The 14,659-nt window shown below is 41.7% G+C and overlaps 1 protein-coding gene across 2 annotated transcripts in view; it reads left to right on the top strand.

Annotated features, from left to right (window-relative positions):
* Window positions 1–14,659, top strand: part of SYNE3 (spectrin repeat containing nuclear envelope family member 3) — a 59,779-nt gene that overhangs the window by 10,151 nt on the left and 34,969 nt on the right. Inside the window, exons 1-2 of one of the 2 annotated variants that reach the window (XM_027673910.1) lie at window positions 796–965; window positions 12,027–12,184. In XM_027673910.1, the coding sequence (XP_027529711.1) occupies window positions 911–965; window positions 12,027–12,184 (213 nt within the window). In that variant the 5' untranslated portion in view covers window positions 796–910. Of the gene's footprint in view, window positions 1–795; window positions 966–12,026; window positions 12,185–14,659 lie in introns of those variants that run through there. The other variant, XM_027673912.1, reaches the window with a different exon arrangement.

Here is a 14,659-nt window from a genome sequence, read left to right as displayed (position 1 = left end):
ACCATAAGGATGATGCAAATGGTAGTGGTGTGGATAGACCAAACCAGTGGGTTTTATTGAATGTGTAACAGCAGGCATACCCAGCAAGATCATAATTAATCAAGGGAGAATGCTGCTTTATATTTTCCAACAGTTTTGGGGAATTAGGAGTGGAGAATTCATCATGTGCTCTGGCACGAGAGACAGCTGACGCCTACAGAGCGTATTCCATTCAGCCAAACTGTGCAGCAGAGGTATTTCCTGAAAATATCAGCTAACCTCTTTCTTGCCTTGCATGATTGTAACTGAAAGCAGAATCTAGATTAGTGTGTCAGTCTGTGAAGGGAATCTCCTGCTACAGAGCTGAGACTGAAAAAGAAGTGGAAGATAAAGGAAAATTATAATTATTTTAGAGGCTGAGCTAATGATTTCTAAAAACTCAGCTCTGACATGTACCTGTCTGCACTTTTACTTCTTGCTGGTCTTCATGCTGTTTATTCTGGACTAATTCCTGTTTAGCAAACATCTGTCAGGCATAATAATTTCAACCATTAATCCCTACAGGAATTAACCAGCTTGTTAGTTAATGACCTGAACTAGATAGTTTCTGGGGATTATTGCTATTTAAATCTCACCTACCTTTTAAACAGTGGCAGCATGCTCTGCTCTGGGTTTCTTTCCTTTCTTTCTTTTTTTTTTTTTCCTGACCTGATATATCTTTAGATTGCCATCCCCTCTTTCACTCCCACAGCACGGAAGGAGGCAGAAAGGAAGTCCTGTGCTGCCTCTGACATGAGTGAGGAGGAAGCTACCAGTTTCTCTTCGTGCCAGACTTGATCGTGCTGCCAGCTGTGCGAATTGCTGTTGTAATATCCAGTGGAGGCCAGGCTGGATACTTCTTGCTGTGCTGGGAACCCATCAGGGAACTTTGATGGAATCACCACAGACTTTTACCTGCCCTTTTTTCCAGATTTCCCAGGCTTTTGGTAAGGTTTTTGCAAGGTTACTTTTATTTAGTAATGAAGTGGGGTGGTTGTGACCAGTCTGTGTCTGTATCTTTTGACTCCTAATAACTTTTGAACTTATTTTCTGCTTTCTATTAAATTTGCCAGAGAGATAGAAGTGTTAAAGTTATCAAGTTCTTTGAAATTTCAAGGATTTGAATTCTATTGAAAAGGGAAATAGAAGTAAGTGGCTGGTTGCAGGAGAGCCATGACCCAGGGTTCTGGCAGCACCCGGCTGGTGAAGGGCACCAAGACCAGCCCATTCATGCGCTTGTCTTCAGAGCAAGCCCATGCCTTGCCTTCTGCCTGGTGAGGGTGGGAGGGTCCAAGGTGAGGGCCCTGTGCAATGAAATAAGGTCCATAAATTGCTTTGTGAGCAGCAGGCCAGGATGGGGAACTCCTTCATGTGAGGTGGGAGAAAAGTGAAAATATCCCCACCATGGTGCTCACTATGGGTTGGAAATAAGGGGCAGACAGTGAAGTTAATAGAGAGAGAGTGTCTGCTGGGAGCTAGGAGTGTTGCTGCACTCAAGACATGATATCAGCTTTTACAGCCCCAACATGTTTGCCGAATTGGGACTGCTGAGATCCCTTCCCTGAAGTTTGTGAAATAGTGTGGGTTTAATGCCCCATATATGACTGTTGAAATGTGATCTAGTGCTATGCAATAGGTAAAAAAGGGGATTAAAGAAATTCAATATTATATTTTTTAAGTAGGGAATATAGTTTTGCACAAGCAAGGACTGTTGCTTGTGTTGTGCTCATTGAGATCAAACAAGGTCATCGGAGGCTCTGCTGTGTGGCAGTTCAGCAATGGTCCTCATCAGAGTCGGATACATTTTCCTCCAGGAAGATGATAACCAGCTTCTCCTGTTTTCTGAATCAACCTTTAGCAAAGCACCTGCTGAGCCCTATATAAATTCAAAACGAAAATAGTGGAGAAAAATTCTGGCGATGTGAAATGCCTGTAAAATATAACAAGTGTTTGTGTTATCTTTAAAAGATGGCTTCTGAGGAAATACTGCTACTTCTTTTAGACGGAAGTTAAGTTTGTGCCATGAGGTATATTACTCCTTGTAGAAGAATTATATATTGCTTGGTTTAAACAAATCTGTATCTTTACACCTTTTCCTTCTTTCAAGTATTTGAGAATAGGTAGTGCTGTTACGCATCTGTCAGGACATGTTTGTCAAATACCTTACTGTTTGGGTACAAATCCTCAGCTGATACAAGTGCCTATTGCTCTAAATGCATCTCTGTGTTAGCTCGCTGGCAGCTCCAGGGTTATGTCCCATAATATTCAGGGTGGAATTTCCAAACTTGCTGATAAGTAGTAAGCCCCGAGGTCTCATTGGGGTCTGAATAGAGCTGAGCTGCCTGATCTTTTCAGATGTTTGCAAGAAAAAAGAGAGCTTTGCTTTCTTGTAGTACTCCATTTTTGCAAAGTAGGTGCTACTGGATGATGCAAGAGTGAGAGAAAAAGCATTGACTTTACTCATGCTGCTCAGCATGGTAATTGTCTGTGATCACAGGTTTAAATACGTCTGAGGTTCCCCTCACTGGAGGGGAACTGCTGACAAACACGGCTGTCTGCTGGGTCTGCCTGCTGTTTTACTCTTTGCTTTAGTTTTGGTGAATCTTAGCAGTAGGAGGTTTAAATCCCCTTTAGGTTTATAAACTACAGGACTTCAGTCCACAGTCAGGCTAAAATGACTACTAAAAAGGCAGTGCTGCTTCATCTCTCTTCTTCATGTCTGTTGTGAAGCCCTGGGCGATCCGAGTGCTGCAGTTGTGGCAGCGGTGGCCTGTTCACAGAACCAAAAGAGTGCTCGTGCTCCTGGCTGTTAGGAGGGGTCTGTGCAACTGAAACCACAGATGTGATCCTGCCCTTTAACCCACAGTGCCTGGCGAGCACTCACTGTGGGAGGGTGACAAAGACATGGAAACTGCAATAGTTCAGGCAAAAATGAGTCACGAGAAAGCAGCCTGTTTTATTCAATTCCAGAAATGTTCTCAACCACTCAAAGTTAATTTATGAGAACCATTTTGCAGTGGTCTACTTTGTTTCTGAGCTTGGGGATGAGGTTGCTGGCAGTTCCAGTACTGTATTTTGTTTGTGACACAGACCGGCCTTGTTTGCCTGTGGGTTTGTCTGAACACAAACCAGTGCTGTTTTGCAATATAAAGCCTGGCATTATCAGATTAATGCAAATATTACTTTTAATTATGTGAGTGCTGCTGTTTAGGTATAGCTTTTCTTATCCTGCTGTATGTTTTTGACAGCGTTTAAAGTGTTTCTCGCTTGCAGTGGTCATTTTTCTCTTTTATTATATAAACAGATCTTTCTGTTCCATGCAAATTAAAATCTGCTAATTTTTCCATAACCATATGCTTTGATCCCATGAAAATAACTCTTATTTTAATCAACAGCTTTAGTATCTAAAATTAGTATTGTCCTACTTACTAACTACTGTGTTTTTGAATTCCATAAGTCTCATTTTCACCATATAAATATCTCATTAGCATCATCCGAGTGATAATGTTTTGAAAGATATATCTAAGAAATCTTATGTTTTGAAGAGTTAGTCCTTCAGCTGTTTTAAATGGGACAAAAGACATTGTGCCCTTAGAGCAGAATTGTAAAGTACTTGCAAGTGACTTTGTTTCTAAGAAATATTTCTAGTAAATACTTGACTTAAATGTTTATTAGTTTAAAAGGTGTGTGCCTAGTGCTCCCAGGCTGCACACAATTGCTCACTCAGAGACACAGTCATTTGACTGATGGTCAAATAAGATTTTAACACTGATTTTGTAAGGGGAAAAAATTACATGTGTGAAAACTCCCTAGATCCAAATGTGGAAACAGTTATGTAGAAGAGGAAAGGATGTGGAAGAGGATGGAATGCCAACTTGGAGACAGCTTGACATCCTGTACCCCTGAGTGCCCACCCACACTACTACTGTAGGCCTTTTCAGGACATGGGATTCCTGCAGAAGGCACATTGTCCCACCTCTGGTATCGATCCTTGCTTGGAAGTGCCTGTCTTTCGCACTGACTCCCTAGGGAATTGCAGGGCTACTATTTCAAGGTGTCCCATTGACAGCCTGAGGTTCAGTGCAGTGAATTTCCTCTCCTGGTGTAAGATCCAGCATGTTTGCAGAGCCCATGCTGAGGCCACGTGCTCTAGCTGTGCTTAGGGATCTCTTTCTGGGTATCTCTGGCTTCAGGAGGTGGGTGGAGGACACAGGTGGCGGAACCACCCCAGCTTGCAGAGAGCACTGGAAATGCAGATGCAGGCTCTGACAACCCTTTCTTCCATCCACCATTCTGTGTCCCTAAGTACACATCTATGCCTTGCTTTCTTTGCCAAACCCCTTCCGACTCGTCCTCTGTAATCTCTTTGGGACAGAGGTATTAAGCTTTTAACCTCTGCTCACTGAGGGGTGCTGTGAAGGCACACTCTGTATGTGGCTTAGGGGACCCCTGGTGGCCTAGTGGTTAGCATGCGGGACTCTCACCGCTGCGACCCAGGTTCGAATCCCAGTCCCCCCGGGCAGATGGAGCCCGTTAGGCCTGTGAGGCCATCCATCTATGAGAAGGTCACTCTAAACAAACCTACGTCCCGAGGACCTCACTGCCATTGTCCAAGCTTGCTTGGCCCCAGCAGATGAACTTTAGGATTAAAGGGTGGGCTCAGTTCAGTGCAGGCTGTGTCTCACCTAAAAAATCCATTGCGCAGGCTGGAAAGGTAAAAGACCTTTCCCCAAATCTTCGTTTGCGAAGACTGGCCATTATTATTATGTGGCTTAACACACTGGAGTTCTGATTTTGACAATTGCCCTCTGGAGCTACTGTGTGACAAACTGCACAAAAACAAGGAGAGCTGCTGCCAGCTAGCCAGGGAACAGTTTCCCAATGGGGTTATGATGCCAAACCAAAGCTGAGCAACGCAGGTGGGGTATTAAGAATTGCCAGGAAGAATTACTTGGGAATAGTCTGCAGAGCAAAACTAATTTGCAAAATATATTTGGCAAATAGTTACAAATAACCATATCTTTGAGAAAATGAGATTGTCTCTACACAATAATATGACCAGCAAAAGAGGAATGATTTATCAGATATATTATTCATTTTGAACTGTTCACTGATCTCTAGACAAGAGCCAGATACACAGAGGTTTATTAGTCAGTATATCAGTGCTGTGAGTGGCACTCAGTACTGAGAGATCATACACTCTGTGGAGGACAAGTAGGAGATAATTAAATACATAAATTCCAGTCTCCAGAGACCGTGAAACTAATCCTGTTGGCTTGTGGTTTTTTTTTTGTTGGCTGACTGATGGTAAAACTCATAGGGAGCTGAGCAAAGCTGAAACCTAGCCTAGGTGTGAACTTGTCCCCAGCTGCTCAAGATGTAGATTGTGGGTAGACCCACTGATACCTTTCAGGGGTAATTTCCCTATCGAATTCCCTGGATCTGAAGAATTTCTGAAGTTGTAGAGCAAAAGTGTTTAACCTGTGACTTCCCAGACTAAAGAGTCTGTGAATGGTAACTAGGAAAATGAAGTCTCTTGTCATTAAGTTTAAAGTCACTAAACACATATCTGCATCTCAGCAGAGACACTTGAAGGGGTATAGATTAGAAAAGGTTGACAATCATTCTCTGGAATGTTTATTAACTGAATCTTTAACTTTGTTCTTGTCCTTTCAAGTATTTCCTTATTGCTTAAAGGCAAGAAACGAAGTGCCTTTGAACCCAAGTTGTTATCTATAAAGGGGATGGAATAGTCTTACTTCCCAGGGGTCTGAGTGAATAAATGCTCCAAAGCTTGTTTAGTACCTCAATAATGTGGGGATAGAAAATCAAAATCTAAACCAGGCAGCTATCTAATACAGATACTCTGTCTCCTTGGTGATAAAACAAAATTCTAGACAAGTGCTAAAACCTGCATTTTACTTACCTAATGGAATCGTGGTAGACCAGCTGTCTCCTAGAGTGACCTGGAAATGCACAAGTGTGTGTGGAGTGTATGGAGTGAGGAGAGATTTGTAATTAAGAGTCCTCAAGTATTCTTTTTTACTTCTAAGTGATTTGAAGACTGAAAAAAAAAAAAAACGCTGTGATCAAATCTAATTATTCTTGTTCCCTAAAAGGGAAGATAGCCCCAGGACCCAACTCTGCCTTACTTGTACATGGTGATTCCATGCAGGTAGAAAACTATTTTAAAATTTCAGTCTCTTTTTTAAGGAAATGGCTTTTTAGACCTGGGCATCATGTAGTTTCCACAGCAGTCTTGAAACAAAAAAAAATCCCATTTGTACTGGCTCTCACCAAAGTCTGAAATTAATCTTTAAAAAAAATGGCTGAAAAAAAATCAGGCATTTTTTGAGAGTTTGCCTGCACAACACGTCTCTGCTTTTCAGGTTTTGGTAACAAAAAGAAAACTGTCAGGTGTGATCATGTTGTGGCAGAATGTCTTGCATTAGCCACAGGCTTCCTATGGATTGTTTTGTGAGGGAGAGGAAGTGGTTATGACATACATGAGCGCTGTATGTACTCAGGATGTTAGCATTCCTTGGTTGAAGAGGATGCTTGTAACTAGGATATGCATGTGTTTATTCCAAAACCCCCTATTCATACTCTGGCTCGTTAATTAGGACAAACAATTGTTGACTATCATAAACATTCACTGCCAATAACACTGGAGAGGGCTGTGTTGGAAGATGGCCAAGGTGATAGGATTAATGTTTTGAGCCTCTGAAAGATTACGCTGGAAAAAAACTATACCTTTTATTTGAAATCTTGAGGGCTTCTGCACCTACTCAGGCACTTTAACGTGGCTCTGCATGGGTGCTGCTACCCTGGAGGCTTTCAGTAAGGCTGGTGAGGCATTAGCTGGATTCAAAATTCAAAGTAGCTCCTCCTGGAGTAGACCAAGAATATTCGGAAAGACAAGGGTCAGTGCTCTGTGCCTCTGTGGTCTGTGACAATGACTGACTCTCTGCTCCAGTCTGAAGCAGACAGGTCAGGGCTCTCAGCTCTGTCTTCTCAGAGCAACCTTTACAGTATCTAGGGAAGCTGAAAAGTTACTAAATTAACCCAGATACAATTTCCAGAGCCAGAATTGCTTGCACACTCATGCATTTGTCTAAAATTTGATACACTTCAGTGTTTTTTAAATCTTTTTCTTTTTCACATCCAGTCCCAGAACCAAATGAAAAGAGTTATGAAAAGTTTGAACTATTTCAATAATTGGAAAATAGTGTCCCTAATGATGAGCGGTTTGAATTTCCTGGAGCATTTTTGTACTTTTATTTTTGTAAGAACTGGATTCTGGAAGCTAGTCAAGTATAGGAATCCAAGACATATTGAAACCATTTAAAAGCCTGTGTTCTGAAAATGTAGGGTTTCAAGAATGTGTAAAATGGGAGTGGTTGTAAGAAATGTTTAAGAGATTTAAATTTGAAAAAATAAAACAAAATGGCATGACCTGGTAGAAAAAAAATGGTATGTTAGGAAATGTTACAAAATAATAGGAAAATCCTATTAAAAAGACACTGCACTTAAAAAAGAACTTTAAAAGCTCTCAGTCATGTATTACAATTATTAAATGAGTAAATCTTGCAATATGCCAGCAGAGTTATTAGATGCACTAGCAAGACTGCTGCAGTGGCTGTACTTAGGGAAGAACGGAGAGAAATTTGGCCCTGTGAGTGCTGTGTGGGTCATGTGAAGGATGACCTCTGCCTGCCTCTGTGTTAGGGTCTGCCATGGAAACCCAGGCATGTCCGCATCTCTCAGTGGTGCTGCTCCCATGCAGTGGGTTCAAGAACTATAATGCAGAGCAGTCAGCCAAATAATTTATGTACTCTTTTAGCAGATGGCTCCAAGACCACAGCTGAAACAAGGCTGCCTCCACATCTTTTCAGCCCAGCCCAACACAAATGGGGCACATTTTAAAAGCAAACCCCAGCTTGCTGTTGCTTTGAATCGCATTCATTCATGTTGGAGTATTCAGCCTGTGGGGAAGCTGAGGGTAGAGTGCATGTGCCTCCCATGTGCACATGCACATGCCTCTTCTCCTCCAGGATTTTGGGAAAAGGTGGAAGGCTGCAGTTCTCTGACTTCCCTCTTTGCTAAATGGTTTTGTGCCTGGACAAGAGAGGAGGAGACAAGTGTGTGTTGTCCCAGGTTTCATCTTACCCTCTTCCAAAGGTACAGATATCCCATGGGTGTAACCAAGCCACAGACAAAACAGTACAAGCCCTGGTTTTACCATGGGTGTGCAGTCAGTTTGGCAGAGCAACTGGCCTAGGGCTAAGGCATCATCCCTCCATGGCACTGAAACGTGTGTGCCTACCCAGACACTGCCAAGTGGTGTTTTAGGGATGATGATTCAGAAAAGGTAGGAACACTAGTGTTATGGGAGAGATTCAGCTAAAGGCTTCTGGAGCTAATCTGTGTCTTATATTCTCCTGTTCCTGAAATGTGCTTTTTATAGCCTCTGGACATGCTGCAGGAGCTGTCCTTGGTCAGTTTTCTTCAGCACCCTGAAATATTCTTCTTCGTTCCTCCTACCAAATAACTGTGTGACTGCATTAGGAGAAATAAAACTCAGTTTTGCTCAGCATCCCATTATCTATGTCAGAATTTCTTATGCATAGTTATTAACCTCATTTAGTAACATATCTATAGAGATACTAAGTGTTTTCTGCACTGTAAATGCGCCTTCCACAGTATGAATTAATACACTGATTCAAGTGGCATTAAAATGAAAAGCTGTTTTGAGCAGCTACATGCATTTGACAATAACTGTGACAAAAACAATTTTGTACAAATTGCTCAGAGGATCACACCAGTGATTGAGGGGAGGCTTTCCCTGGCACTGTGGGTCCCAGAGACTGAGCCTGGGACAGGGGGCCCTAATGGTCTGCTGCTGTTGCAGATTGGTGTGTTAATACTGGCTTTGCACAGCTGAACAGCTCAGGTCTGTTCCAGGATCTGCTCTGTCTTCTTTGTCCTTTTTGTGCTGATCAGAGTCCAGAAGTATTGCTCAGTCAATGATGCAACAGAAATGGGGTGAATACTGTTGATTCATTAACTTCTATTGACTAATCATTTATCTCAGCTTTAGAAGCATTTGCAAAGAAATTACAGATATTGCCATATTTCACAGTCAACAGCTGTTCTTCTTCCCAGGCAGACAATAAGTCAGAAAACAAAATTTTACCTTGCAGGTATCAAGCATACCGTTAGTGCCTGGGAAGCGTTCCAGAACAAAAGATTGATGCTGGAGCTGATAGTGTCTGGCTGCCCTGTGTGGAGGGAGGACAGTAGGTCTCAAGGGGTAGCCCAAATTCATGTGAGGTATAGCAGGTCATAGCTACCATGAAATCTGGCTGGGCACTGAGTTGTGCTACATACTGAGTTTAATCATCTTTATGGTAATAGATGTAGGAATTACTTGGTCAAAGTCAGTCGATGTTATGCAGGCAGTTGGAGTAACAAAGTGTTTCTCTTCCTTTGCAAGCTGGGGATCTTAACATTGAAATAATATTTTTAGTGGCTTCCTGTGTAACTCCTTATGTGGAATGACTGTGTGTGGGATGGGGATCTTTGTAACTGTGGGTTTTGGACAGAAATTCCCTATGCTCAAAGGAGAGTAGCGTGAGGGCAGAGTATGAATGGGGTTTTCTTCCTGTTAGATGATAGTAGGTTTTCCACCGCTTCTTAACCCTCTGCTTTTTTTTAAGAAATAGGACCAGGACAACATAATGTTCTGTATTGGCTACTCCATGACTAGAGTCCTGAAGCAAATTTGAAATATATGATATGGATGTTGCCAGGAATAGAAACCTCTCGTGGGAAATGAATGCCACTCCTCATCAGTGTCTATCCAGCTAGTGTACTTTGACTTTTTGTTTCATAAGAGCATAACTGGAATCACCACAGCTTATACTTGCGCATTCAGAAACTGTTTGCCTAGAAAATGTATGTATGTAACAAGGAAAATTTTAGGGGACAGTCCCTCTACAACTGCCAGATATAATGTGAAAAGTTAATGTGAAAATGAGTTGATCTGTCAGCTACAACGAGATGTGTGCTCTCTTCTGAGAGTTGGATTATTGTAATTCAGAAATGTCAGTTCTGGACCAGTCATAGTTGGAGAAGGACACAGCTATCTGGCAATCCACTGAGAATAACATTACTCCATTAGCTGGCTTCATCCTTAGGACTCTTGTGATGTAAGTCAATGATTTTAGCTTTAATTATATATCCTGTCTTGTTTTTTATATTTGAGAGAGGGAGTAAATGCCCCATACCACACCATCCTCACTAAAGCCAGTACATCCTGTTCTATTTATTAAATCTTTTCAAGGTGAGGTCACACTTTTTAAAATTGCCCTCAAGTTCTGAGAGTTACAGCCTTAGATTCTGCTCTGTCCTCCCACTTAGGGAGGAATTGCCTCTTCCATGCAAATGCAGCTCCGCTGGTCTGTGCATGGAGGTCTGACACCATCCTCTGTTCCAATTGTCCCTGTGGGTAGTGCAGTAGCTGTAGGTGCAGTTCTTTCACTCTCTTCTGGAACCTGATGGGTATAAAGCCTGCTGAAGGCTGGGAAGCAACAATTCAGACTGTTGTGAATAGTGACATCTTGTTTCCTCTGGTCTGATGTGGAAGAAAATGCACTGGGTGCTGCAGGGGATGACATCTAACAGTGCATGAATACTTTTACCTCATGAAAAGGAACATCAGCAGGATGGTGGGAAACTTTCTGCTTCTGAACAGAAGGATGGCTCTCCCTTATAAAGACTAAGCTTCTGAGACCTACAGGGGTTACAAAACACCACTGGTCCAGCTTCACCAAGAGCTGTGCTCTGAGTCTCTCACTGAACACTTTCTTCCACATGAATCATTTCATGGAAACTGAAGGGCTGCTGTGGAACTGAATTCGGTGCAACGACCTTGGGTTCAGTAATTAAGTCTCAAAATTTGTGCTGCTAAAATCTTTCAGTGACAAATAACAAAGGGGAAGAATATTTTATTTTACACTGACTGCTTGTCTGGCACTAGTTGTAGGATGTGATCCAAACCCATTGAATGTCAGTGACTATCTTTCTGTTCACTTCAGCAGAGCTGACCTACAGGGAGCTTTGTTTTGGTTCATCCTTATTAGTCAAGTTTAGTCTGGCAGTGCTTAGGGGTGAGCCTAGGATGGCTCTGCTCTATTATTCAGGCACAAAGGAGGCCGTCTGGGCTTGTGCTCTAAACAGAGACATCAACAGAGCAACCAACCATCATACCTTCTCACTGAGAGAGGGAGGGGAAAATTAAAAGCTTGCAGCCTTGATATGGAGCAAAAGAGATGGCAAAAGAAGACATCCACCAGCGTTGATATTCCCCTGCGATGGCTTGTGAATGGTTTGTCTTCGCAATTGCTTGGCAATTGCTGGCCAATTCTCATTGTCTGTGTACCCCACTCACTGCATGTGCATTCAGGTAACCTCTGCTTGGTCGCAGCAGAAGAAGTTAACTGAGGGCCTAAGTACCTGATTCTGATCCCAACAGCCTTAAAGGGTTTATACACCTCTCAGTTAAGCATGTGCTGAAGTGCTTTATTAGTCTGGTGTCAGGTCCTCAGTACCTGAGTCAGGAAAGGCAGAGGGAGAATTTTATACTAACTAGGCTCTGTGAAGAAACAGAAAGTGTTTGTGATTGGTGTAGCCAGTCTGGAATACACCACAAACACTAAATTAATCTCATTTGAAAGCTTTGAATTAAATCTGTTTACTGTGATGGAGCCTCCCACAGTTCCCCACCTTCTTTTTGTTTCCTGGTATATTTTCATTTGGGAAAGCTGCAGTGTGAATGTGTTCTCTGTGCTCAACTGAACAGCAATACTGCTGCAATTTTTGGCATTATTGTTAAAAAGGAAAGCCACAACATCATTAGCTTTTCTCCCTTGCTCCTTTAGATTGCCTTGCATTCCTGTTTAGCTCTTAACCAAAACCTACTTACCTCCCTGTTCTTATCCTTTCAGCTTCTTCAAATGCGATGACTCAGCAGCTACAGGATGAATTTGACAGTAGCGTGGAGAATGCAGAAGCTTGGATGAAGGCCATCCAAGAGAGACTGAGGATCAATGACAACACCAAAGGACCTCGATCTGCCCTAGAAGCCAGACTGAGAGAAACTGAGGTAAGGGGAGAGTGATGTAGCCATTCAGAGGTGGCATTGTTAGACCAGTTATTACTGTGAGCTCTGGAGTTGTACATTAAGAAATTGTCAGCTACCCCTCCTTTTTGGTCCTGCATGGATGGTTTCACATCAGTATTCTTTCTAATTTTTTCCATCTGCAAAATGTTTACAGACGTAGAAAAAGAGGATTGCAATTTGATATCATAGGCTTCCAAGACTAGCAGTGGGTTTGGCAGGTTAAAATGTTTACAGTGAGCATGCTCAAACCTGCAACAGTTTCGTTACTGCTTGCAATTACCATAGTAATTTGCAGAATACCAGCATATCATATAAGAGAATCAGAGCACGTTGGTGTTCCGTCTCCTCCAGGACTCCGGGACTGAGAGGGAAATATTGTAGTGTCCTGGTAATGGCTGTTCTAGAGTAATCCCTTTGTTCTTTTCCATAAACCCTGATAATAAAATGGTTTACTGGTCCCCTTTGTCTTCTCTCTAATGAAAAGATAAATGTTTTCATTTTTTCCTGGTTTTACTTAATCTCTTGCGTAACTCTTCTCGCAGAGATCCTGTTGCAGATTGTGCCTGCTCTCTTACTGTGATTTCACATTCATTAACTTCAGTTTCATTAGATGTTATCTAGGTCTTGTAATCTCAGAGAAGGAAACACTCCTGTTTGTCCCATCTCTACTATTCATGATTAAAGGGAGTGGTGATATTTCTGTGATTAACACTGAAACTATTTTTATACCTTTATTACCTTTAATTCCAACTAGTCTGTTCTTTAAACGGCAAAATCTTTCCTGTTGTTATTTACCCAAAAGCCTTTTTTTGTGTGTGTCTACTCATATTTGGCCTGCCTCTTCTAAAGTTTAACAATTCAAAAGAAATTGCAGGCATACATGGAGGACAAGGTACTTTACATGATGGTACAGTGATGCCTTCAGCCTTTTTACTTAACTGTGGTTTACTGGAGGATGGATCTTGCCTCTGGCATAATATGGAGACTGTTCTTGGAGAGGTAGATGGTAGCTAGTCTTGCATGTCAGTCATGAATATCTGAAGCATTTCCTCTTGGTCTATAGTTTTATTTTTCTGCCCTTAGGTTGTTTTTACCCTTTCCTTTTGTCTGGGAATCTATAATGTGTAGTCTCAAAAAACAGGCAAGAAACACAGGAACTTGAGTAGAAGAGTGGTAGTTTGGAAAAGGGGGTGCATTCATGGCAGAGATAAGAAGTAAGGTCTAGAGATTTGTGGTGATTTGATTTGGCTGGGACCAAAGCCCGTTGACTTCTGTGGGCTTTAGAGGAGCTCTATAACACGCAAAAAGTCATGTTAGGAGATTTTTTCAATTCAGACTTGGGAAATTCATCATTCTAAAGATTAACAAGTGTCTGTTCTCTCTTCCTGTGTTTACTTTAACCACCTCCTTCTCCCTCGTTTTGCCTCCTTCCTGAGCTTGGCTTCCCTCTCCAGCTCGTGTGTCCTCGTGATGTGCTTGCTGCTTCACTATTGGCTGTTTTCAAATCCAGTGATCAATTTTCAATTCCTTTTTTGCGTCTGGCTTGTCAGTTTTTTTCATACTTCCTTCCTGTGGTTTATTTTCCGTTAATTTGTTAATGAAAATGCCAGCCAATGATAGCAATCACGTAAAAAACAGATTTGAAAAAGAAAAATGACTGTACAACCACTGCTTTCTCTCTGGCTGTTGTTTGCTTTCTGTTGCTTGAAAAATGTCAGGCTCAGAAAACAGCTTTACTCTTAAATTTTTCCTGCTGGATGATGGCTATGGCTTGTATTTTCTTTCTTTGACTTACCCTTTGCCATTCTTTCCTGGATTCTATTAATCACACTTTTCATAGTAGATAATTTGTCCAAACACCTGTTTGTACATCACACACAGGTGTGCTGTGTACATGCCAAAAGAACAGTCTTTTCCCAGAATGTGAGACTGGAAATCTGAAGGTCTTTTATTTGGTCTCACCTTTGCAATAACTGACATGTTATTTTTTTAACAAATCCCTTAGGTCTAATTTTTCCAGAAGTAATTGCTGATTCTGAACCTCTCGGTGTTTTTATTATAGAAGCCTTTTTCTTCAAACTCAAAAGCCTGCAGTTTGCCGGGAGTTTATGGAAGAACAGCAAGAAAAGCTAATCTGATGGTATCGGAAGTTTGATAAAGTGATGTTGAAAGCTGACATCCAAATTGGAGCATAATTAATCTGTAATATTGTACAGAACTTGTTCTGTTTTTCCACTTCTGGATAGAGGAAGAGAGTTTACTTAAAATTAGATGACTCAACTTTCAGTTCCTGGCATTTCTATTTGTGCAAGATGCACATTTTCACCAGTCTGTAACTTAGCAATTAAGGGTCAAAGCAAAACTTGGTAGCAGGCACAAAATTCCACTAGTTAATTTCTCCTGGCTTGTTTTCTAAGCCAACTTTTATTTGCACTAGGAAGCCTTTTTAATATGCTT

This window comes from Neopelma chrysocephalum, unplaced genomic scaffold, assembly GCF_003984885.1.
Source record: "Neopelma chrysocephalum unplaced genomic scaffold, ASM398488v2 Primary Assembly neopelma1_24, whole genome shotgun sequence".
NCBI lineage: Eukaryota > Metazoa > Chordata > Aves > Passeriformes > Pipridae > Neopelma > Neopelma chrysocephalum.
This window is presented reverse-complemented; position numbering and strand designations above follow the sequence as displayed.